Source organism: Medicago truncatula, chromosome 4 (assembly GCF_003473485.1).
Source record: "Medicago truncatula cultivar Jemalong A17 chromosome 4, MtrunA17r5.0-ANR, whole genome shotgun sequence".
Taxonomy (NCBI): domain Eukaryota; kingdom Viridiplantae; phylum Streptophyta; class Magnoliopsida; order Fabales; family Fabaceae; genus Medicago; species Medicago truncatula.
In genome coordinates, this window is record NC_053045.1 from 9,914,543 (window position 1) to 9,939,980 (window position 25,438).

Consider the following 25,438-nt stretch of genomic DNA (forward strand, 5'->3'; position numbering starts at 1 on the left):
TGTAACTACATATTTTTAATTTAAATGAATTTCACTTGGAAGTTTGTTCATATTATATCACTAAATCAAGCCGTAATATTATTTTTCTTCAAACCTAATTATATAAAAGGAAATGATATTGAATATCTATGGAAACCTGTTTATATTGTAAATATATTATTACGGAATATCTGTGTAATTATTTATTATATATAATATATTTTCCATCCAAAAAAAATAAAATAAATAAAAACGAGTAAATAGACAATTACCTCGCTGAAATTGTGAGTTTCGTCAATTACCCCTCCTGAAATTGCAGAACGTTAATCAATTTACCCATCCGTTAAATTCTTCTGTTAGTCAATGTGACGTTTTGCAAATATTCCTCTGAAGTTTTGAACTTATGTGTAAAATGCCCTTTAAACTTGAAAATTTATATATTTTTTCTTATACTTAACTCAAAAGGCTTCTCAACTAAATCTAAGATCTCTTCATTTTATGAGAAGCCTTTTCATGGTTTAGTTTAGAAGTGTATCTAACTCAAGGTTTCAAAAATTCTTTCTTGGCTGCAAAATTTCAATAATGCAAATATTGTCAACAAGTTTAAGGAAATTTGAACCAACTCGCGTATATTGTATTTTTTCATTATGGAGTTTTTCTTTTTATTATATTTACCTTCTGCATTAATGCAACATTATTATGGAGTTTTATATTATTATTTTAGTAGGATGTAAAATGTGAAACAAACATGCCAAAAACGAATTTTACGTTGTTGATCCAGATTTATAATGTTGGTTGGTATCTCTAAGGATTTGAATAAACGGTCTCTTATTTAGAAAGACTGTGAAACTCAAAACGCTGTTGTTTACCTCAGCAACCCATAAAGTCATTGTTGAAGAAAAACATCAAAATTGAAACAAATGTAGATCTTGAAGTGAGAAGCCATGTTCACTATCATGTTGTTGTGTTTTCAAGAATATAAATAATGTTGTTGTAAGTGTTGATACTGTTGCTGGTTTATTGCTTTGTGGAAGTGTTTTTATCAAGGATAAGAAAAAGAAAAAAAAAAATTAATTTCGGGGGCATTTTGCACATAAGTGTAAAACTTCAGGAGGTATTTGCAAAACGTCATGTTGACTAAAAGAAGAATTTGACGGAGGGGCTAAATTGATTAATATTGTGCAATTTCAGGGGGTAATAGAAGTTTTGTTCATGTCACGGGATAATTGACGAAACTTACAATTTCAGGAGAGTAATTGCCTATTTACTCAAATAAAAACTAATGAATTAATTTTTCTACATTTTATATGGATACTGAATTTGGTTTTTGTGTTGGAATTTGGTTTTCTACACGTATGCCAAAATCTTGCTAGCTAAAGTTGCAAAGAACTAAACATGTTGCATGTGAGATATGACAGTACACATGGATCAAACTACACATTGGGAGGAATTGTATATGGGATGAAATATATAGGATGTAATATACTTATTTGGTTATTAAAACTTTCAAAATTTTCTCCACTTAGTTTGAGGCTTATTTAGTATATGTTGTTTGGAGTTGAATAATGAGCTCACAAAACGAATATGTTGGGTATGAATATACATATAAGAAAGTAAGTGTCTTGAGTCAATAATGAACATTTATTTACTAATAAGTTTGCTAATTACAATTTTGATCAATTAGTTCTCTCAATATTGTATGGGACTGAAAAAGCAGTTGGAAAAAGAGATAGTTAGAATAAGTTATTAATATTATTATCTCATTTATTTTATTATCCTTGTACAAAGCAATATGAATCAAACATTCAAAAGATAATTTATTTGCAAAGTTTAGCAAACCAATCACCAATTGCTAACAAATTTCAATCACAATTGATGCTCCTATTTGACAATTTATCATTGGAAATTATTTTCAACCATGCAATCAGTGTGAAACAATATTGGTTCCAACAATAAATATTCTCAAACAAGAAAGAGAGCAAAAAAGCAAGATGACTCAAGTGAGGTTATAACACTTGATTTTTTAGCTTTATAAAAACATATTAGGTACATTAAATTTTGTGAAAATAAAGACATCTCAATAAATAATGACATGGATAAAATGTAATTGAATCGAAATGAAGTCAATGATGACAATATTTGTACTTATATAGTGTGCTATATGTGATAATTGATGAGCCGTGCTATTTAAAGCGAATGAAAACATCCTAAGATTGTCCCGAATAAACGAGTATTCAATCAAAAACAATGCATGTGCGGAATTCAAGGAAAAGAGAGGGATATATTACCATGAGAGAGAAGATGAAAATAGCCTTCGGGAAGGATTCATGTGTAAATGTGTCGCGAGATTTAGCAATTTTCATAATTGATATCACGGGCCAACATATTTTATTATCGAATTTTGTGTTCGTAGTCGGTTCAATCGCTGACTTCTGAACCCTAGTTGAGACCATCTAACGATTGCTCTTCATCTTCTTTTGCATCTTGGTTTCGTACCCGTACACGGGTGCGCTGAAGTTGTGCATGTCAAGAGTGTTTGTTTATTATGATTAATTAGAAACATGTCCATTTGTGTTGCTTCGTCACTTTGTATTTCCCGTTTGAGTTGATTACATTTTTGTATGGACTAACTGGGTCAGGTCTGACGTCCCCCTTTTTTGTACTTCTTTGTTTTGAAAAATAGAAATTAAAGAAACAATTGAAGCAGAAAGTTTTTGGACTCGTGGTCCGTCAACCCAAATCGTGAAGCTAATTAGATGTAAATGAGCACTTACATAAAGAAAAAAATGAGAATGATAAAATATTGGCGTATAAAGCTTGACTATTATTCAAGAGAATTGGCACAAACTAACTTAGTAAAACAGGGACAATCCTAGATGCTCTCTATTGGTTTTCAATTTTCAAAACTGTTTTATTTGGATTTTCAAGGTCTACTTTGAAAAAGAATTTGTATCCTCCTATAAGTTATTACTTGATTGAGTCACGACTAGGTCACTATTTTTAAGAGGTTCTGCATTGTCTAAAATCATGTCAGACTATCAATCAAACTAACTCTAGGATAAAATAAGTCCAGCTAAAACTGTGCGATTAACTACTGCACTATAGCTAACCATTCAAGACTTACACATTTAAATATGGCTATTAAGACCACTCGGATTTAATATTATAATCACTCTAATATGGTATTGAGACCACTTAAATACAAGAGGAGTGTTATTTGAACAACCAATTTAGTTGATAACTTTTGTGACAACCATAGTTTATAAAGAAAAAGTAGGTATTTGCACGGAAATCAAAACAATAGAGAGATAAAGTAAAAATAATATGAATATGAGATAGAAAGTTGTCACAAAAGTTGTCATTAAATGGATGTTCAAATATCATTTCTCTAAATACAATGTTATCACTGTTGTAAGAAATTTAGAACTAATGGTGAGGGTGAATACATCTCCACATAATTTGCAAAATTCTGTGAGAAAGAAGGTATTGAACATGAAGTTATAGCTCCTTGTATACCACAAAATGGTATTGCCGAGAGAAAGAATAGAAGTATTTTGAATATGGCTAGGAGTGTTGTTGAAGCTTAGAATATGCCAAAAAGATTTTGGTGTGAAGTTATATCAACTATAATGCATATTCTCAATAGGCGTCTTACAAAAAAATTGATGCATAAGACACAATATGAAACATGGACAAGCTTGAAGCCAAGGTGTTGGTAAGTTTAGAATATTTGGATGATAACAGTTAAGAAGAAAATTGGATGATAGAAATCAAGCTATGTTCTCATAGGCTATTATTTAACTTGGTAGGGCCGACCCAACAGATTAAGAGGCTTAAAACAAAAATTTTAATGTGGCTTTTAAAAATATTTTTTTTAACAGAATATTTATATAAAATCAATTTTGTGGAGATCAAAATTTGAATTCATGACCAAGAGTAATTGAGGCCTTTTTGGCAATCAGTTATGCAAATGCTTGTAATTTATCTGTCGTATAATATACTTATAACCAAATTAATTTTATAGAGGCCTTTTTTTTCACCAAATTTTTTGAAGCATAAAGCCCTTGTTTGGGTTGCTTGACCGTTAGGCCGGGCCAGTCAGCTTGTGTTTACAAATATTGTTCTCACCAAATGAGAATAAAGTAGTAATAACTAATAAGCATATATGTGCAGTTTGATGAGAGTAAAAGGTTGAACTCGCATCAAAATTCGGATAGCTCAAAGCAGAATGTTGAGAACTCAGACAAAGTAAAGATTGTGTTAGAAGAAAAGGAAGAAGAAGAAGCTGGTGTGGTTGAACCTGTTCAAAATGCAAGAAGGTCAACTAGAATCAAAACTCAATTAGGGAGGTTGAATGAGTATGATATATTTCTTGGTCTAGAAGTCGATGAAGAAGGTAATCTTATAAAAGACGCTATGCTTGCTTAATCAGAACCACTTGATTTGAATCAAGCAACGAAGGATTCAAACTAGTTAGCTGCTATGAAAGAGGAGCTGAAAGCTATAGAGAGAAAAAAAACACCTGGGAGCTTGTTAGCATATCCGATAAGAGATCTATAAATGTTAAATGAGTCTATACACTTTTCCGACTTGCAAAATCAGGTCATTTTATGCTTGTATGTAGATGACTTGCTCATTGCAGGATCAAATACTGATGATTTGACAAATGCTTGAATTTGAGATGTATGATTTATGCAACTTGTCATATTTCCTGGGAATGAAGTTTGTATATCAGTAGCTGGAGTTTTCTTGCATCGAAAGAAATATGCAGAAGACTTATAAAGAAATTCAGAATGTGAAATTGTAACCCCTGCAATTACTCCTATGGAAACATGTGCTAAACTGAGCAAAGACACAAATGATGAACCTGTGAATGCAACTCTATATAAGTCACAGACTTGGATTATGGAGCTGCTAAGAAAATTCTAAAATACATCAAAGGCACGGTTGATTATGGAGTGTTTGATGCCTAGCTAGAGAAACAAATGTTGATTATGTAATTTAAATTTGCATCATGATGAAATCAACTTCTTCGCCCTTTTAGTTGATCTAGCATCAAACAAATGTTGCAATACCGAAATATTTTCTAAATTTTGCAACACATCCTTCATTGAAGGACGATTTGCTGGAAAAAATTCTATGCACTGCAAAGCAAGTCGAGTTATTGCAACACCATCTTCAGCACAATAAAGCCAATCTTCTTGCAGATATTTATGAACAAGAGAGCAATTTGGTTTATACTCATTCTTAGCCCAAATGTGTACTAGATTATCCATGTTTAAGCTTGTATCTTCTGTGTTTCCAATGTTTGAAGATCTTTTTGTTACTAGTTCAAGCAAAATAATGCCAAATGAAAAAACTTCACTGCTTCTATCCCATTCACCACCTGCCATTAAGGCAAAATATTGTTATGTATTATAAGTATGTGCATTGACTTCAAATTTACATAGTGCATACATTTTAGATTAAAAGTGTGTCTGGTGTTCGACTTAGACAAAAAATTGACACATATGATTACAATTAATTATTTAGTGACGTATTCGGTGTGAATGACGCGTCATGCTAGACGTTGATCTCTACTGTTGATCTGGATCGGGCAATTGAAATTTTGAGTTTTAATTTCTCAAATTCATGATAAGAGACATCCGATCTCTATCTAACCGTGAAGATGGACAACCACATTAGTGGGTGTTTAGGGAATCCAAATCCATTTTATTTGTAGTGTTGAAAATAATATGGTTAAACTATTTAAAATAAGATATCATTAAGTAATAATTTATACTTCTGTTTAATACATTTTAAGATAGAGTCAGGATCCGTTAACACCAGGTGTCAACGAATTTGTTGACACCAAATCTCAACCACTTATTTTGTTTGATCCAATGGTCTGTAATTATTAGTTAAATTAATTCGTGTGATATTTTCCCCGGTAACCCATCTGATTGCAACTCATCTTTTATACTCAATCTGCCATCACCACACCAAAGTTTGATGAAATCATTTCTTCTCAATTTAAAGGGTTTTCTATGTGATCAATTCAAACTATATTCTAAAATTCAAAATCGGATTCTATAAAATAATGTTTCTTCTCACCTGTTTCAATTTCAAACCCTCAATTTCCACACCTAAAATCCTTTCAATCGTTGAAAACTCATCTAAAATACCCTAGTTTCACTAGTTTCCTCTAATTGGGATTGATCTCATGAAATTTGCAATCCATATACGGGGTACTAACCAAAAGGTGGATGCGTTGGAGAACATCAAATTTTCAGGAAGCAAAGAAGGAGCATCACGATGTGATGGTGTTTTCAAATTGATTTTTTATTTTTTTTTTATCAATCAAATTGAGTTTTTGTGTTAACTAAAAAGAATAATACAGTGCAATCAATAATAAAGATATGCACCTTGAGTCAATTTAAAAAATAATTATTAGCCTTTGATTAAAAAAATTGACGGTTGTGATTTGGTGTCAATGAATCCGTTGACACCTGGTGTCAACGGAATATGTTTTTAGTCCCTATAAATATATCAACTTTTCGTTTTAGTCCCTCTAAAATTTTCCTTCGATTTTTAGTCCCTATAAAATTTTCAATCTTCACTTTTAGTCCCTCTTTTAAAGTAAACTCATATGTAGAATTCATATTATTTAATAAAACTTTCCAGAAAAATTAAAAATATTATAAGAATCACTCCAAAAAAAATTCAGAATTTTTTAACAAAACATGAATTTAATATGAATTTATATATTTTTTACGGTTAAAAATTCATATTTAATTTGTGTTTTGTTAAAAAAATTCTAATTTTTTAAAGGAAAATTTTTTAGAATATTTTACACATTTTTGCATAATTTTATTAAAAAATAGAAAAATTAAATTAAAAATAGGGACCAAAAGTAGTGATTGAAAATTTTATAGGGACTAAATGTTGAAGGAAAATTTTAGAGGGACTAAAACGAAAAGTTAACATATTTATAGGGACCAAAAACATAATTAACCCTATCTTATTTTAAGGGTATGATTTAAAAAAAATATAAAAGTAAAATATTTTAGGGAATCCTCATCCATTTTGTTGATTTAGCCAAACGACTCTAATTCCTTATCCCTATACAAAAAAGTAAAATATAAAATTGTGATCTATCAAGCATAATTGTGAAATTGAATGGGTATGATTTGATACAACAAATCAAATAGAAATTTGTTTTAGCTATAGAGTGTATCTAATAAACACCTCTAATAATCGGTCAAAAGAGTCTTTGTAAACTACATGCATACATATTCTGCGATCTATTTGTCATCTATCTATATATCTTTGAATTAGAAACTTGTTTCATTCTAATGCTTGGATTGTGCCTATGTGACACCTCTATAAGACAACTCCACTATGTCTTTACAATTACTCTTATATCTTTAAAGAATAGTAGTAAAATTAAGTTTTTTTTTTTTTTAGGGAAAGAAATTAAGTTATTGTCAAATTCATGAGTTATAGAAGATCAACAACCATAACCAAATAACATAATCAATTTATTTAGATTTTTTTTAGATTACCCTCATAAGAGGGTATTTTACCCTCTCATGATATCAACCAATCAAAATGTAATATACATTGACAACATTAAATGTCATAAATGAGTCAATTTTTTTCTAAAAAAAGAATAAATTAAAATCATAAGGTAACTTTTAATACTTTTAATTTTTATTTAATTATAGACATAATTATATTAGAGATCCTTTATCTTATTTATTTGTTACACTTGGGTCCTTTATCTTTATTTTTTTTCCGCTGAGGTCTTTTATCTCTTATAAAAGCACATATACATCATTTTTCTCATTTTTTTTATTAAAAAAATACATAATTTTATTTTTTAAAATATCTTTTTATTAAAAATGAAACAAATCCAGAAATATGATGAAGATGTTCATCATCTTCATCTTCTTCCTTTGAATCTTCATCATCTTCATGAATCAAAAAAATTTCTACACAAATATATCTTCAAATATCATGAATTAATGTTATATTCACCTCAAATTTTCTTTTAAACACAAAAATCAAACCCCTATAGAGAAAGAGATTTAGTTTCATCACAAAAAAAAAAAAAATTAGTTATATAAATTGTCACGCTGTATATTATTATTATTATTATTTTTATTTTCTAACTCAATATTCAAGTCCGACATAAAAATAACTCCAAAATTGATAGCAGCTTTGCACATCAATTTTGTTGTTTCCAGAAAAATCTTAACTTTCGTAAAGTCTAACCCTTCCGCCAGTGACTAAGCCTCCACCATCCGCCTTGCAACATTTGTGAAATTAAGGTTTTGATTTTTGTGTTTAAAATAAGATTTGAGGTGAATATAACATTAATTCACGATTTTTGGAGATGTATTTTAGTATAATTTTTTTTTATTTAAAGAAGATGATGAAGATTCAAAGGAAGAAGATGAAGATGATGAACATCTTCATCATATTTTTGGATTTTTTTTCAGTTCTAATAAAAATATATTTTTAAAAATAAAATTATGTATTTTTTAATAAAAAAATGCGAAAAAAGATGTATATGTGCTTTTAAGAGAAATAAAGGACCTAAACGGAAAAAAATAAAGACAAAGGACCAAAGTGTTACAAATAAATAAGATAAATGACTCATAATGTAATATTGCCTTAATTATATTTAGGTGTTCAATCTTAATTAATTTACACTGTACGACTGGCTTAGAACAATTAAAATTTCACATCAAATTTCTTTCATCTGAATGTCCTTAAATTTATCAGTTATCTAGACCTATTCTATACCTATTTAATAAAGGCAATACTTTTGTTTCGGTGTAGCCTAATTTACTTTCATAATTACCCTCAAAGGTTACTCTAATTTACTCACTTTAACTTCATTTTTATTTAAAAAAAAAAAACAAAAAAGAATAACTTCAGAAGTAACTTCACGTAACTGGTGCAAGGGAAAAATTTGTTTACCGCAAGAAAAAGAAAACTGCAGGTACGTTTAAACCTTGAAACAATTGCAACTTACAACCATCCTTTATTCCTTCCTCAACAAAAAAAAAAAAAAACTATCATTTATTCCAAAACAAAAATCAAACGAAATTAAAAGAACCAAACCCATTGAACAACCACTATCCTTTTATGATGTCTTTTTTCATCATCCTCTAGAACGTGTAATTGGTTCCCAATTTTTTTGTTTATGCATATGAGTGTATTTGAGATCAGTGCAACCATACCTTTCCTTTGTTCCAAATATCCTCTTATGAAATTATTGAATTACAATCTAATTAAACCCACTGTAATTAAAAAATTATAAAGGGGAATGGGAAATGGCGAACTGTGTGGAAAAAGAGAGTAGATAGGCTATGATGGTACGCAAGACACTAACATAACAAACTATTTTCAATAATATCAAACTATTTTCTTGACCATTGACATTTTTACTCACCTTAACTAAATAACAAATTTCTGCTGTATTAGACATTTCAAAGACAAGGAAAAACCTGAAAAATATAACTATTCAATTTCCCTAGGTTAGGAAGATTTGGGCAAGTTATAGATAACACGTCCATTTTATTTTTATTTTTTTTTTGAGCAAGTCCATTCATGTCTTTTGGTTTCTCCCATCCTTTCATAGTGAGTTGTGAACGAACATATAGATAAACAATGTGGCTGTTCACATTTCCTATGTGTTTAAAAACCAACGTGTGTTTCTTCAAAAAAAAAAAAAAACCAACGTGTGTTAATGCCATAATATCTGATACTATATTGTCTTTGTGTGTTCTACCTACTTTTTTTTAGATTTTTTTCTTTTTCTCTTATACATGGCAAAAATTTGCAACTCATAAGACCCGTGCGGCGCACGGGTCATCAATCTAGTTTTGATTATTATCCACCATATTACAAGATTTCCATTTACCTAACCATAAATTCCAATTTTTATTGGAGTCCACCAGCCTGGAATCACGGTTACTTTAAATTACCCTTATTATGTTCGCACGAGATTTTTATAAAATTTCATTACTACTAGTACTTGTTGATATGTAATATAATATGTCAAATAATTTTAATTAGACTTGTAATAAATTTTTCAAAAATATAAATAAATGTATATTATAAGATCACTTAGCATTTTTACAAATACTGAGGTTAGATAAGAGATTTTATGTTTAATCATTAAGATAATATGATCGTTTTCAATGGTTAACTTGATGAAATTCAATGTTTATAATGAAATATCAAACAAAGTAACTTGATTTTTACTCATATATAAATTATTGAAATCAAACAAAGCAATTAACCTAACATCATTTTTTTTGAACAAACTAAAATGATATATATTATAAATAAGGTTGATTTACCGTGCACAAGACATGCAAAAGATAAACTAACCAGCACAAATACAGCAAGATGGTGCCGTTCTTAAGAAAGCACCAACATAAAGTTAAAGCCAATTACACATTAATCCCCATACAAGTTAACCTAACATCACTAAAGACAACAATATACGATCAAATAATTTAGGACATGGGTTTGAACATCTTAAGAAAGATACCCATCATATGGGTTTAAAACCCTTGAAAAATGTAATATAATTTAGGGTTAAATATGTTTTTAATCCCTATAAATATATCAACTTTTCGTTTTAGTCCCTCTAAAATTTTCCTTCAACTTTTAGTCCCTTAAAATTTTTTCATCTTCACTTTTGATCCCTCTTTTAAAGTAAACTCATATATAGAATTAATATTATTTAATAACAATTTTCAGAAATATTCATAATATTATAAGAATCTCTCCCAAAAAAAATTTAGAATTTTTTAACAAAACATGAATTTAATATGAATTTTTATATTTTTGAAGGTTAAAAATTCATATTTAATTTGTATTTTGCTAAAAAATTCTAGTTTTTTTTGGGAATTTTTTTTTACAATATTCTTAACATTTCTGCACAATTTCATATAAAAATACAAAAATTAACTTAAAAATAGGGACCAAAAGTAGGGATAGTCTTTAGGGTTAAGTCAAGACTACCTAATATTTAGTATTATAAAGATAAAGATAAAGATAAAGATATCCTAAATATAGTCTGAGTTAGAAACTATCATGATATGAATTTAAATTCATTCTTTATTTATTATCATTATATCATGACATATTTAAAATAATAATATTATTTGTTTGTTATTACAATTCATTGTCTACCATTTTTAATACATTTAGTTAATTAAAAGAGTAATTTTATCATTTAATTATGATAAAATAATATCACCATGTTTGTTATCATGTGCGCGTCAAACATATGATGAGATTAATATTTATTATTTCTATGTCATATCGTGTCTCTATTGAACTTTAAATATATCTTGTTTCTATCATATCCCATCTTGATTAAGTTTTTCTAATTCATTTTTGAAAAGGAAAAAAGAGGAAAAGGATAACAAATGTATCGAGAGTATGTATCAGATTAATAAGTCATTTCGAGAGCAGAAATCAACCGTATCGCAAACGTATCATATTAATTGTTTGATACTTTCTCGATATACATCAATATCGAATATGCGTCCAACACGTTACTTAACATTTTTGAATATATATATATATATATATATATATATATATATATATATATATAATATATAAGCTAACTTTAATGAGTCTAGTGTGTTCCTTAAAAAAAAAAAAAAAAAAGTCTAGTGTTGTAACTCATGCAATATGTTAAAGCGATAACGAACTCAGAACTCAAACTAAGTTTCATAATCACTATTAAGTGGATCCTAATAGAAATATCAACACTCATACACGTGATGATGTAATAGAAATATCATTAATAATCAAACAGCAGCTAGGTAGGTTTAGTCCAAAAAAAAAAAAAAAAGCAGCTATGTAGGTGTAAGAAAAAGCTTTGAATTTAATAGAATCTCAGCCTTAAATAAATCCAAAGAGTCAAAGATGATATGTACGCTCCAATGTGTGAAAGTAGAACTGATGATAAGAATGTCTAATTCCAAAGAAATAAGAATGTCTAATTTGTTGCAATTACGTTATGTATAAATATATAAATATCTTCAGCTGTACCTATTATATACTATTCTTCTACTGCAGGTGGTGATCCATCAATGGCTGCACGTTCATCATTGCCTATCAGATTTCCGGTCGGTGGGCGGAATAGGTTGAAAGACAGAAAAATAAAGTAAGTGAACTGCTTATCTCGTAATCAACCAATGAATTCCATTATAGTATGATTTAAAAGTTCTCAAATGTATGGTTCTTATTATCTCTCTCTTCTACAAGAAGAAATTCCAAACATAGATTTGTACAACATTAACTCCAATCATTAATAAAATGTCTCTTTTGTTTCAAAAAAGAAAAAAACAAAGTATCAGCAAAACCCTATTTTACATTATTCTTCACTGTACCCAGACATGGATTTGTACAGCAGTAGTCGTATATTCATGCTTTGATTCTATTGCATTTTTTTATTTATTAAACTGTACCCTCTTTTATTTATTTTAATAGGATCAAATTTCTTATCAAACAACTAGCAGATATTTTTTATTTATATTATTCTTATTATTTGATTGAGAATAAGCCAACAACTTTTGAGAATGTTTTATATATTTAACTGTACTTTTGTAGATTAGCAACTACTTTGAAGGATAAAAAACTCCCATACCATTTCATCTTTTCCTTTCTTGATGCATTACTCTGTGGTGCATTGCAAGTTAAGTACCAAAACAAGAAAGGATCTCCCTTTGATGATCACAAAATTCTTATGCAAATCTTCTTGACATCCATCTGCCTCTACTGCATGCTACTGGGAATCAAAAAGCACATGAAGACTCTCCGCGGCCATGGAGAACAAATTCTTAGCTTTGCCATTAACCTCTTTGGAATACTTTCTTCGGCTTCCCTCCTCTCAATCTTGTTGCCGGGACAAGTTTTTGGTGTTGTGCTCTGCGTAGGGGGGTCTATACTAATTATACTTGCTCGCCACACACTTAAAATCTACGTTTGTTTGATTATAAATGTAATGGTGGTAAAGATTTCTACCATGTTCTCATCAATATTCAAGACTAAGGGTTCAGTCAATGGAAGCAACGACACAACCTATCCCAATAATCCAGCTGATCTAGTTTAAGGGTAGATCTTAATTAAGCCTTTGTTCCAATGTTTGTCGTTATATTTATTTTGGTAATGTTACCAAAGAAAGCTTAATGGATTTCATGCTAGTTTATTGATGCTTTTGTATAAAAATGTGTATTAAAAAGTCATGTTACCAAAGAAAGCACATGCATGATCCACCGTTTTACATGTCATTGGTGAGACAAGGGATTGACAACAGTAAACTTGAAGAAGTCCACCAATCTAGTATTTTTGTGATTTTTTATAAGATATACTCAGGAGAGGGAAAGTTTGTCACTTTGTGTCAAATTAAAATTAAGATACAGAACTAAATAAATATACACTTTTTCGTGCAAAACTGACGACAAATAATGTCGTGCGTTTCAGCATTTCTCCAAAAAAATATATAAGAAAGTTGATTACCACCAATTTTCCGTCATTACCCTCATCTAATCTAATCTAATAAAATCATTAATCTAAGGGGTTAAATTGTCGATTTAGCAATCTAATCTAATTGTCCAAGCTTTAATTAATTGTCCAAGTTAATTGATCCGTCTTCCAATTTTGACTTCATATGTAGGAAGGGAAGCATTGGAAACTCATTCATATGTAGGAACACTTTATACCTAGACATGTATCTATGTTTAATTTAGAAGTAAAATTTTCTCTTTTGCTTTATTATAGGCTAATATGGACCGAATCTAATGGCGGACCATCATATTTTTAATTTAATATAAATTTTAATTAAATATTATATATAATACATTTTCTCTATTACTATAAAATTTATTTTTAACTAAAATAGTAAAGATCGACCTTTCATAAGTTTATTTTTTCAACGGTGCTACATCCTTTTAGGGGTTTAATAATTTCCTCTGTTTAATTGTTTCATCATGCTTAAACCTTGTTTACGCGTTAAATACACGGCCAAGTTGAAGCTACAAAATTCTACTTTTCACAAAATTTTCGCATTGGATGCAAGAGTAGATGTTGAGCAACATTTTAGTGTCATTGCAATTTTTTCAAAGTAAATACTCTATAAGAGTGCATGAAGCTAATAAGCAGATGAAAACAATGTTAAAAAAATCAACTATAAATAAAGAAAGGGTTTCTCTATCATGTGCAAAAATTTGCACATGTTAAGAAATTTAAAATGACAAGTTTATCTTGGAACTTGTGTATTCTATATTAAATAGACAACTTTTTAATAATAATTGATACTATTTTTCAATGAAAAGTTACTACAATTAGTTTCTTTAACATATGCAATATTGCATATGTTAGACAAACCCAAAAAAAAATAAGATAGAAAATTATGTTAGAATCCCTAGTAATTAATAATCAACTATAAATAAATAAAATAAGGTAGAAAATTATGTTAGAATCCCTAGCAGTAATAAGTAATAATACGATGATAAAGACACGACACATTCGAATTCGATTGGCTTAGAAGTTATATTGACATATGCTAACATGTGAATGATTTAGGGTGTTTTTATTTCAAGTTATATTTGTTGATTCCTAAAAATAAAATGTTAGAAATATATATGTCTATGTTTGTTTATAAGTTTACTAAATTTTATTCTCGGATGTGATGACACAACTAAAACATGATTTTTTTTATTTATTTATTCATATCGCAGAATTCATAACGATATCCTTCATTTATTTGGTCAAAAATATATCTTCCATATTATCTTGCATGATTGATCCATTTAGGTGTATCATTTGAAAACAAAAGGATGATATATCACATTTATGCTTAAACTCATTTCTATCATTAAAAAAACATATGAGTAACCAATTACCATGCATTTATCTTATCAAAAAAGTTACCATGCATATATATCTTTGACCAAAATATTTCATTTTCTTTAGTCCCGTTTATAATTTGTAATTAATTTTAATTTTATTCTACTTTTTTTTTGGACAAATTTTTTCTCAACTATTGTTTTTATTTTTATGATTCGGCTTCATGCATTACTATAATTTAGCTGTTAAAATGTATATTTCAACGAAAAAATCAAATTTGTAACAACCAAATTAATGAACTATATAATGATAATGATAACTTTGTAAAAAAAAAATGATAATGATAACAACAAACCCTAATGATTATCCTAATCATGTTATTTGTTTTCTATAAATAGGGCAATTAATAAAAATATTAGTGCATAATTACATGGATATTACCTTATCAAATAGATCATGTGTAAGCTTCTACTCCCTCCGTCCCTATATATAAGACCCTTTTGTCAAAATCACGGGAATTAAGATAGTTGATATTTGTATTAAAGTTGTTTGTAATCACTATTGTTTTTACAATTTTATCCTTTAAGAAAGAAGGTTAGTTTATGTTTTCAACATGTTATTTATTGTTGATTGAAGAAAAAGATGTATAATAAATAGGGGCATGTATGTAAAGAAATAATTAATGTAGTTGGAAATAACAAAGGGATCTTATAAAAAGGGACAAAAAAAATTCTCAAAAGGGTCTTATAATTAGGGACGGAGGGAGTACAATTTTATGAGATGAATTAGACTTTAATGCTCTTCAGAAATATGAAAATGTCAAGTATACTTGAGAATTTGTGTAAAAATATACCGGAAAAAATAACAACGGTTTCAAAGAAACTTGTTTTAACTCCTAAGGTTGGTTTAGTGGTAAATATTGGTCTTCATTTGGATGTTCTAGATTATGTTAGTGTCTTTTGGATGAAGGTAAATGTAAAAAGTATTTCAAAGTCAAAGGTCTACCTTGCCTTGAATCAAGACATCATTCCTCTCATCCTAAATTTTGTGTATATATAAAAAAATGGCTTTATTCAACAAAATATGATTTGTTTTAGAAAGAACATAATATGATTGTTATTTTCACGTGACAAAAAGCAAATAGCGACAAATCCAACACTTATTCATTTACATGGCAATTGAGTAATAATTAATAGACCAAGTTAATTTGAAGGCTTTGTTAAATAAAATAAACTCACCTGTAATGATGCTGTTATTCTCTTGGTATTTTGCTGATGCAGTTCCTTCTTCAACACTTATTTCGCTAACCTGCTTAAAATAAAAAAGATCGATGTTTTAAGATTGACAAAGTGTCAAAAAGAATACTAGCAAGGAATAACTACTTGTATAGATGGCTCATTCTTTTGTTAGTGAAATGGTGGAACACGTTTTTGCTGCATTTTTTTTCTCTGATGTAGTAGAACTCTCCAATTATATAATCTCTTAGTGTGCGAATATAAAAATAAATCATTTTTCTATTTTTCTTTTATATATTGTGTAATATTTTCTCTCCTACAATTCAATTCCGACAGACCGGCCTTATTTATCTATAACTAACTTAATGCACCAAAGTTATTAAACACTTGAAATAGCATTAAACTTGTTATACTCTTAATTGGTACATTATTATACGGTATTAGTGATTTGCTATTATATTAATTACTAGTAATCTTCAAGCTTAGGATGTCTAATAAAACGAATTTAAAGATAGTTTTTCTTTTTAAAATAATAAAATGTATCAATAGTTTCTTATTAAAAAAGTACAAAAATAACATCACAGAAGAAGGTAAGAGGGTTACCATTATGTTGTCCTGCGGTTGATCCTCAGAAACCAATGAGGTTGTAGCATTTTTGGTACTCCTCAATTTGTTGTGCCTATATATTTTACCACAACAATATATATCAGTCCATGAAAATATATTGCATTTGATAGGGTCTGATTGTTCTTGTGGCTTGGAAGCATATCCAGATATGGAAGATGCTCCCTTACTGGAGAAAGATCACATGGCATGATTACATTCTGGGAAAATGTCGATCAAATTTGGTATGCCATCAAACTCCAATGATTCGAGAGAACCAAGTTTGACATCTTCACCAAATACGTAATTCAGCTTATCACAACTTTTTATTATGATGGATTTTAGTGCTGGAAGATCATGAGCATGACTTGTGCTGTTTTTATCATCGATTATTATGTTTTCAAGAAGCTCACAATCAATTATTTCCAATCTATCCAACAGCACTGGGCTAACAGCAGTTGACAGTTGAAATAGGGCGATCAACATCGGGCATCTTTCCAACGACACACTCTTTAGATTGAATAGGTTTATGTGGCACTTGAATAAACTTTTCAAATGTTTACAATCACTGATTGTGATGTTCTCAATACTAATAACTTCCAGTTTCTTAAACATTGAGCCTTGACTTGTGTATTAAGATTTTCTTCATTCGAAATCTGTTCATTTGAAAAATGATACTCGATGCCACATTTTTCATCAAACAAATTTGAAACAGGGAGTCCATCCAATATTAGAGATTCTGTCTAGAGAATTATGAGTAATAGTTACTGCTGCAATTCATGTCCTGCAGCGAACAAAAGCTGCAGAGGCAATAACATTTAGAAAACTGTTGGAATTTGGCAAAATATAAGCGTAGTTAAAAGATAGGATCCTGTAACTAATAATGTAACTAATAAGGTCGGTGGCGGAGTTAGGAAAATAGTCTAGGGTGGATCATAAATAGTGATGAAGCTGAATTTTCTTACAAGTAAATTTTATCATTGGTTAGTTCCAATGACTACAAATTTGTTATTTGTTGAATATAATTCAAACCGGTATTTTAAAATCTGAACCGTTTATCAACCTTGATAAAGTACAAGATAATTGATTGAACAACTAGGTCATTGAACCTAACGACTGAATTAAATGACTCAACTTCAATAAACAGATGTATATGTATTAAATCGAATTGAATCAAACGACTGAGTAAAAAAAAATTTAAAATAAAATTCATGACATATATATTAATGTAAAAAGATCATTACATAAGAAAATATACTTATAATCAAGTACAATAATGAAATATATTTTAATTTTATAAAGAATATAGTATTTTTTTTACCTAAAAAATAATGTTTATACAATTAAATATTTTTATGATATCATGTTTTTTAAGGATATTTTAACATTTATGTTTTTTGACATTTATGTTATATGTTATGCGTTATAAAAGATAGTTGAGGTCCTCTTTTATATAAAAAATATGTTATGTGTTTTAAAAGAGAATTTTTTTGACAAAAAAGAGTTGAAGTTCCCTTTGTATAAAAAATAAAATAAAATAAAAAAGTAAAGAGACAATTGTACCCAAAAATAAGAGTAAGGAAGGAAAAGATTATTTTAAATTGAATAAAGGAGTTATGTTTTATTAAAGAAAGAAAGGATTAGGTAACAAAAAAAAGGATTATTTTAACAATTATGAATTATGCTTTTTTTTTTTTATACAAAAGAAAATAAAAGAATAAATGAAAATAACTTTGGCAAGAGTTGAACTTAACATATAAGACTTGGTAAAAAGGCTCTTAACCACAACAGCATACTACACAATCATCATAAAATTACAAAACATAATATATATATATATATATATATAATAAGAAAACATTTGGGGGTGGTCCATGGCCCCACCTTGGCCCATGAGGGGCTCCCCCTCTGAATAAGGTATTGGACCTGGCATAGTTGCAACTTATTAAATAATCCTTTCACGTCATTTATAAAAGGGTTAATATGTCTTTACCCCCTGTAATTTGGACGAGTTCCGGTTTTCCCTCCTGTAAAAAAAAAGTTTAGATTCCAACCCTATAATATAAAGATTCTCCACAAAACACCCCTGTAATATGAAGATTCTCCACAAAACACCTCTGACCCCATTCAGACGCTGATGTGGCACGCCACTATGTAATTATTTTAATTTTAATTTTTTTTTTAAATTTGACATGTGTGTAATGGTTTAATAAATTATTTTTAAAAAGATAAAAAAAAAACTGAAAATTCATTTTCAAAAATTTAAAATCAAGAAAAAAAAAACAATTTTTTTTAAAAACGAAAAAAAAATTGGATTTTTTTTCAAAAAATAAAATATTAATTATTTTACCAAAACATTCAAAAATTAGCTTATATTATTTTTTTCGAATATTTTTAAAATTTTAATTTAATTTGGATTTTTTTTTTAATTTTTCGAAAGTTTCAAAATATATTAAGTGTATGAATTTTTTATATATAATATTTTTGGAAATATATATAAAGAAAACAACCCCTTTCAGCTTTTGGGTTGGCTGTTTCTTTTCAAAAATGTCCATAATTTTCAATACAAATAACACATGCAACAAATAGATAAGAATAAAATTAAATTTCCAGATTTTTTTTATCCTCAATTTTTTAATATTAAAAAATATTCTCAAATCTGTAACACATCGTAATAAAAATCTAAATTTTCCTAAATTTTTAAATAAATTTGTATCTAGATTTTTTTTTTGAGAAAATTTTAAAAACTTATTTTTCGAAAAAAAATCTGTTTTAAACTTCAAAAAATATATATTCCAAATTTTCGAAAATAATTTTGAATTTTTTTTTTGAAATATATATTTCAACATTTTCGAAAATAATTTTAAAAAATTTTGAAATATATATTTTTCGTAAATTATAAATTTTGGAATTTTCGAAAAATAAATATTTTAGAAAATATTTTTCGTAATAAAAAAAATCCCGATTTTTTTTAATTTTTATATATTTTTTAAAATAAAAAAATAATTAATTATACAGTCAGCACGCCACATAATCAGATATGCACAGTCAGCATGCCACTCAGCCCGCCACGTCAGCAATTATGCACAGTCACATGGGTCAGGGGCTAAAATCAAAGAATCTTATTTTACAAGGTTGGAATCTAAACTTTGTTTTTTATAGGGGGAAAACCGGAACTCGCCCAAATTACAAGGGGGTAAAGACATATTAACCCTTTACAAAATGGTAAGGCTCACCTGTTAGTATTTGGATATCAAACTCTTTTATTTAATCAATGTAGTATAGCTTTCTCAAATATTGAGGTTTCTCTATCAATCCATTGTTATTTCCCCTTTTTTAATGGTTGAAATTAGAGGACATTTTTTAGGATTTTGACTTGGAAGCAGGGTTCAAGTTTTAAGCTTTACTTTGAAAAGTAAAATTTATTGCGGGTGCGTTTGTTTCAGCTTTAAAAAAATAGATTTTGTATCAAAAGAATCTAGAGATTTTTTTTTAGAGATTTTTAAAAAAATCTGAAGTTATTTGTGTTTGCCTACTATCCATAAAAATTCATTTTTAAAAAAAAATCAGTTCTAACATGTACATGTGTTATCTCTTTGTTGTTGAAAAAAATAGATTTTGAGAAAAGCTAATCCTAATAGCTTTTCATTTTAAGGTCAAAATAGATTTTTTTGATAAAATGATTTTTCTAAAAATCCTAAACAAACACTTCAAAAAATGAAAAAAATAGTTTTTTTTTTCAAAAAAATCTGAAACAAACGGACCCCATGTTTGATTGATTCGATCCTTATCCATTCAAGTTGGTTTCTCTAAAAAATAATACAAAAGCATAAAACTCAAGTTGATTTATAAACCCTTGCAATACTCTTAAGAAATTAATTAAAATATCGACTATAGTTCTAAAGTATGATTGTTTGTCCCCATGAGTTTAACTCAGTTAGTAAGGACAATGCATTATATATGTAAGAACCAGGGTTTAAACCCCGATACCAAAAACAAAAAAATAGTATGATTGTTTGTTACCTTATTTCCAGCACTTTCAGCAAATGTTCAATATCTTATTTTTCATCTTGTTGGTTTTTTATTCGGTGTTTTATGAACTATTTGTATTCTTAAATTCAATCCTCGTACTCTTGATGTTCAGTAGAAATCTTTGTTTGATTAATATATTTTATTTTGACTTCTTTTAAAAAAAAAGTAACTCCATTGACCATAGTTTTAAAACTCGGCTCGGTCATCGATTCGGCGGGGGTACTGGGTCAATGGGTCAATGGTCGAACCACTGAGTCATTGGTCGAACCGCATGACTAAACCGGAACCACTCGGATGACTCGGTTAGATAACTCGGTCCTTAGATTAAATTTATATAGTTATTTAACCGGATTGAATCGGTGACTCGGTCACTTTAGAAACTAAAATAATGACCCTTGTAAAATAAGATAAAAACTATCCAACAATAATAATTTCATAGGCTAATTGCTCAAATTCAAAACATAGTCATAACTCAAAATACATCTTGGTAGTAAAAATCCAAATAGATCCCAAAAAAGTATGATTCCAACATAAATTCAAATAAGAGATTGCCCCAGTTATAAAAATCCAAAAACGCAAAGAAGAACAATCAAAATTAAACATGAAATTAAACATTAAACAATCAGAATCAACATGGAATTAAACATTAAACAAGAAATCAACAATAAATCAAAACAAGAAATCAAAAAGAATCAAAGAAGAACAATCTGAAGAAAAAAAAAAAAAAGGGTTTCCACGTAACGTACGTGTTTCACAACGACGGCAACGTGGAGCGATGGCGACTGCGACGGCGTGGAGGATGATGGTAAGGTTTGAACTTTTCAACTTCTTGTCTCTTCTCTTGTACGTGAAAACAGAGTACTGGATGGAGGGAGTGAGGTTTTACTCGTTTTAGAGTTCTGTTCTGACCCTTCTAATTCCATTTTTTTTTTTTTAATTGCCAAATCCAAAACGACGTCGTTTTAGCCTTTTAGGTAAGCTAAAAAAAAAAAAAAAACCGATCTTACCCGCGACTCGGCCGAGTCACCGGTTTTGATCGATTTTGACCGAGTTAACTGCATGGCCGATCCATATGTTGACTCGAACCGGCTTACCCACCGGTTCACAGTTCGACCGGTCCGAGCCGAGTTTCAAAACTATGCAATTGACTAAGTGCATTTTTTTAGAGGAAGTATGCCTTCAAATATGAGAGACGAAAGTGAGGAAAATGCTTACACGACTCCTTCTCTACTACAAATATAATAAAACTTAAGTCCACCATTTTGTATAAATTCGTTTAGACTCTTCATCTCACTAATTTTGTGGCCTTCATGGATAATTTGCTATTAAATAATCGAAAAACAACGTATGGTGACATAAATATACGAAATCATTTTCTTCTCTTATTGCATGACTATAGGAAAAGGGTTTATTCTCCTCACATATCTCACCATTTTTTTTTCTTTATACTATGTCTTCCGATTAATCTTTTCATCTCACTAATTTGCATATAACATAACAAAAATATTTATTGGAAACATTACATATTAATGTTGATATATATATTTTAGATAGTTAAAAGTTTTCAAAATTCTATCATATCAATTTTCTAATGTCGATACATAAAAATTTGTTTCTGGATATAAAAACACATAAAATATATAACAGACGCGGTGCAAACATTTAACAAAGTTTTACATATAGATAAAAAATACATTTAATTAATAGAAACACTACATTAATGTTTATATTTTGAAAACAATCATGAGTTTAGGGTGGTCGGACCCTATGTTATGTTTGAGTATCGACTGACCGTACTTTTGTAAATATTGTCTGACTGTTCCCTTTTAGGGGTGGTCCTTCAGTACATCTTGTACTGAAAAGGTTTCACTGTCAGTGTTAATATATTCCATTTTGATGTCTTCAAAAAAAAAAAATCATAAAAGTTTTCAAAATTTATCGTATCGGTACATAAAAAATTGTTTTTACAAATATAAGCAAATAAAATTCACAACGGACGATATACAAATATTTAATGAATTTTTATATATAATTTTTTTGATAGAAACATTACATTAATGTTGCTCATTTTCATTTAATTTCTTTATAATAATTAGTGCAATGTTACGTGGTCCTTGGAAATAATCAAATCTCTTACTATTTCTTTTTGAAAAGAATGTTACTAAAACAAGGAAATTGAAAATCTACCAAAAAAAAATGAAAGAATTATTTTACTAAGAAACATTATTTAATTTTAAATTTTTTTGAAGGAATTTTTAAATTTTAATTAGTATATTTTTCCTCAAAAATAAAATAAAATTAATTAGTATATTTTGTTAGTGTACAATTATTTTACATATATATCTACTGATATATTGTCGTGCGAATTGATAAATAATTATTTTTTTAAGGAAGGAAGATAAATATAAAATTATGAATTATCATATTCATTATACTTAATGTGGCAACACATTATTTTTTCTTTTTGACAAAACAAAGAATATTGATTAATTATTCATTTAATTTTTGTATATAATAAACATTTCCTTTTCAAGAGGAACGAAATAACATTCAAAGAAAGGAAATAGCGTTTCCTTTTCACCACGCATGTATTGTGTCAAATTCAGTTATGCAAATTACTATTTGTTGACTTCTATATTTTTTAATTAATTTTTATAGTGACACGCTTTGTCATTTGTATTCGAATTTGATCAAAAAATGATATTTTCAATTATAATTTTTGATGGAATTGATCAAATTTGTTTTTTCATTGAATACACGGATATTACGTACCATTTCTCCTATATAAGAAAGGCTCATTCACTTCAAGAACAAACTCTCTATTACCCTAATAAAGTTACTTTCAACAACAACAAAAAAAAAACCCTAGAAGTTTTTCTTCTTCCTAATTCTTTTGACTTGCGTTTTTATTTTCAGCTTCTTTTATTTTCATGGCAAAAGAACACGAAGGACGTGCAGTGGGTATAGATCTTGGAACAACCTATTCTTGTGTTGCTGTGTGGCTTGATCAACACCAAAGAGTTGAGATTATTCACAATGATCAAGGAAACCGAACAACACCTTCTTTTGTTGCTTTCAACAATGAGCAAAGGTTGATTGGTGATGCTGCTAAGAATCAATCTGCTACTAACCCTGAAAACACTATCTTTGGTAAATTTCTATTTCTATTATCTACTGCTTCATCTATGTATTTAGGTTTCTTTTGTCTTTGGTTTGAAAAAAAATGCTTTTGTGTAAAGATTCTTGATTGAAATTTCTATTTCTATTTCTTTATCATTGTTAAAACCATGTAAATATGTTTTTAATCCCTATAAATATATCAATTTTTCGTTTTAGTCCCTCTAAAATTTTGGAGAATTCAAAGTGAACTTCCACACGAACAATTAGAGTATAAAAATGACGAAGGATCGACCGCCAACACGGTAATAAGATCCAAGTACCAACACCTCCCTAATGAACAACAACATAAAGGCTCTTTCGAGCACACCTACGCGTAAGAACTTAGATCGATGGATGAACACAATACGTCAGCAACCACCCTTTTGGGTTAAAGGAACCAGACCCTTTTGGGTTATTAAACACACCAAACCCTTTCGGGTTAAAGGAACCAGACCCTATTGGGTTATTAAACACACCAAACCCTTTCGGGTTTACGAACCAGTCCACTGCAAAAAGGGCAAATCTGATCCCACCAGTCTAAGAACATCAACAACAAACACATCACCTGCAACAAAAACAAACCACAAAACGGAAATAATGAACAAAAACATCCTCCAAGAACTCCGACACAGTGGCCGGGGAACAACAACCAGCAAAACTGCAGATCTCAATAGAAACCAGAGATTGAAGGTCGCAGAAAGTGAATACGTAGAAGCCAAAACAGAACTGTGAAAGTCCACCATGTTTAGCAACGACCCACCACCAAGGAAATCGCACACCACCACCAGGAAGCTGAAATAAGACAAGGCAGCACGGCGGCACCGCCGCTGACCACCTAAACGAACCCCGACCCTCCGGCGAGAACCACGAATTTGTGCTGCACAACAACGAACTCGATCTCGCGAGAACACAATTAACCACGAACAGATCAGAGGAAAACGTGAAACAGTGGATCACATCGGCCGGGAAGAGGCGAACTGGTGGTGCGGAGAGTAAATGTCTTGTAACCATCGAAAAATGTTAAAGAAACAATTATTTTGAGAAAGATGAACATTTTAATTAAGGCAAAACCAATTTTACATAATTTTAGTATTGAAAAATTGTTGTAAAATTAATTTTATTATAATTTTTAAAAAATTGTGCAAAATTGATTAGAATTGATATGTTATTTAACAATTGCAAAAATGTTCTTTCCATATTTCTTTCTACGAATTTTTCAACGATAGAGAAAATATTCAAATTATTAAAAACGTAAAATTAATCAAACTATAGTTGCTTGAAGAAAACCATGAACGAACTATTATTATTTGTACTTTGACTATGCGAATGGCAAGTATATTTGGAAGCAACATCTCTATCAAAAATTAATATAGTTTTTATAAATTACGGTTCTGCAATTTATCCTTTCCCATTTAGGGAATAAAGCCACTAATTCCACTATAAATACCACCATATGAAGCTTTCTATAATCTAACAATTTTTGATACTAGTCTTCCCTAAAAAAAATTATTATATACTATTATTCTACTGCAGGTGGTGATCCATCAATGGCTGCACGTTCA

General features: G+C 29.1%; 1 protein-coding gene across 1 annotated transcript in view; it reads right to left on the minus strand.

The window, feature by feature from the left end:
• Nucleotides 1–4,748: 4,748 nt before the first annotated feature.
• LOC25491681 (cysteine-rich receptor-like protein kinase 24) overlaps nucleotides 4,749–25,438 on the minus strand; it is a 56,772-nt gene continuing 36,082 nt past the window's right edge. The window contains exon 5 of the mRNA XM_024781384.2: nucleotides 4,749–5,365. Coding sequence (XP_024637152.1) covers nucleotides 4,992–5,365 — 374 coding nt within the window. The 3' untranslated portion in view covers nucleotides 4,749–4,991. The remainder of the gene's footprint in view (nucleotides 5,366–25,438) is intronic.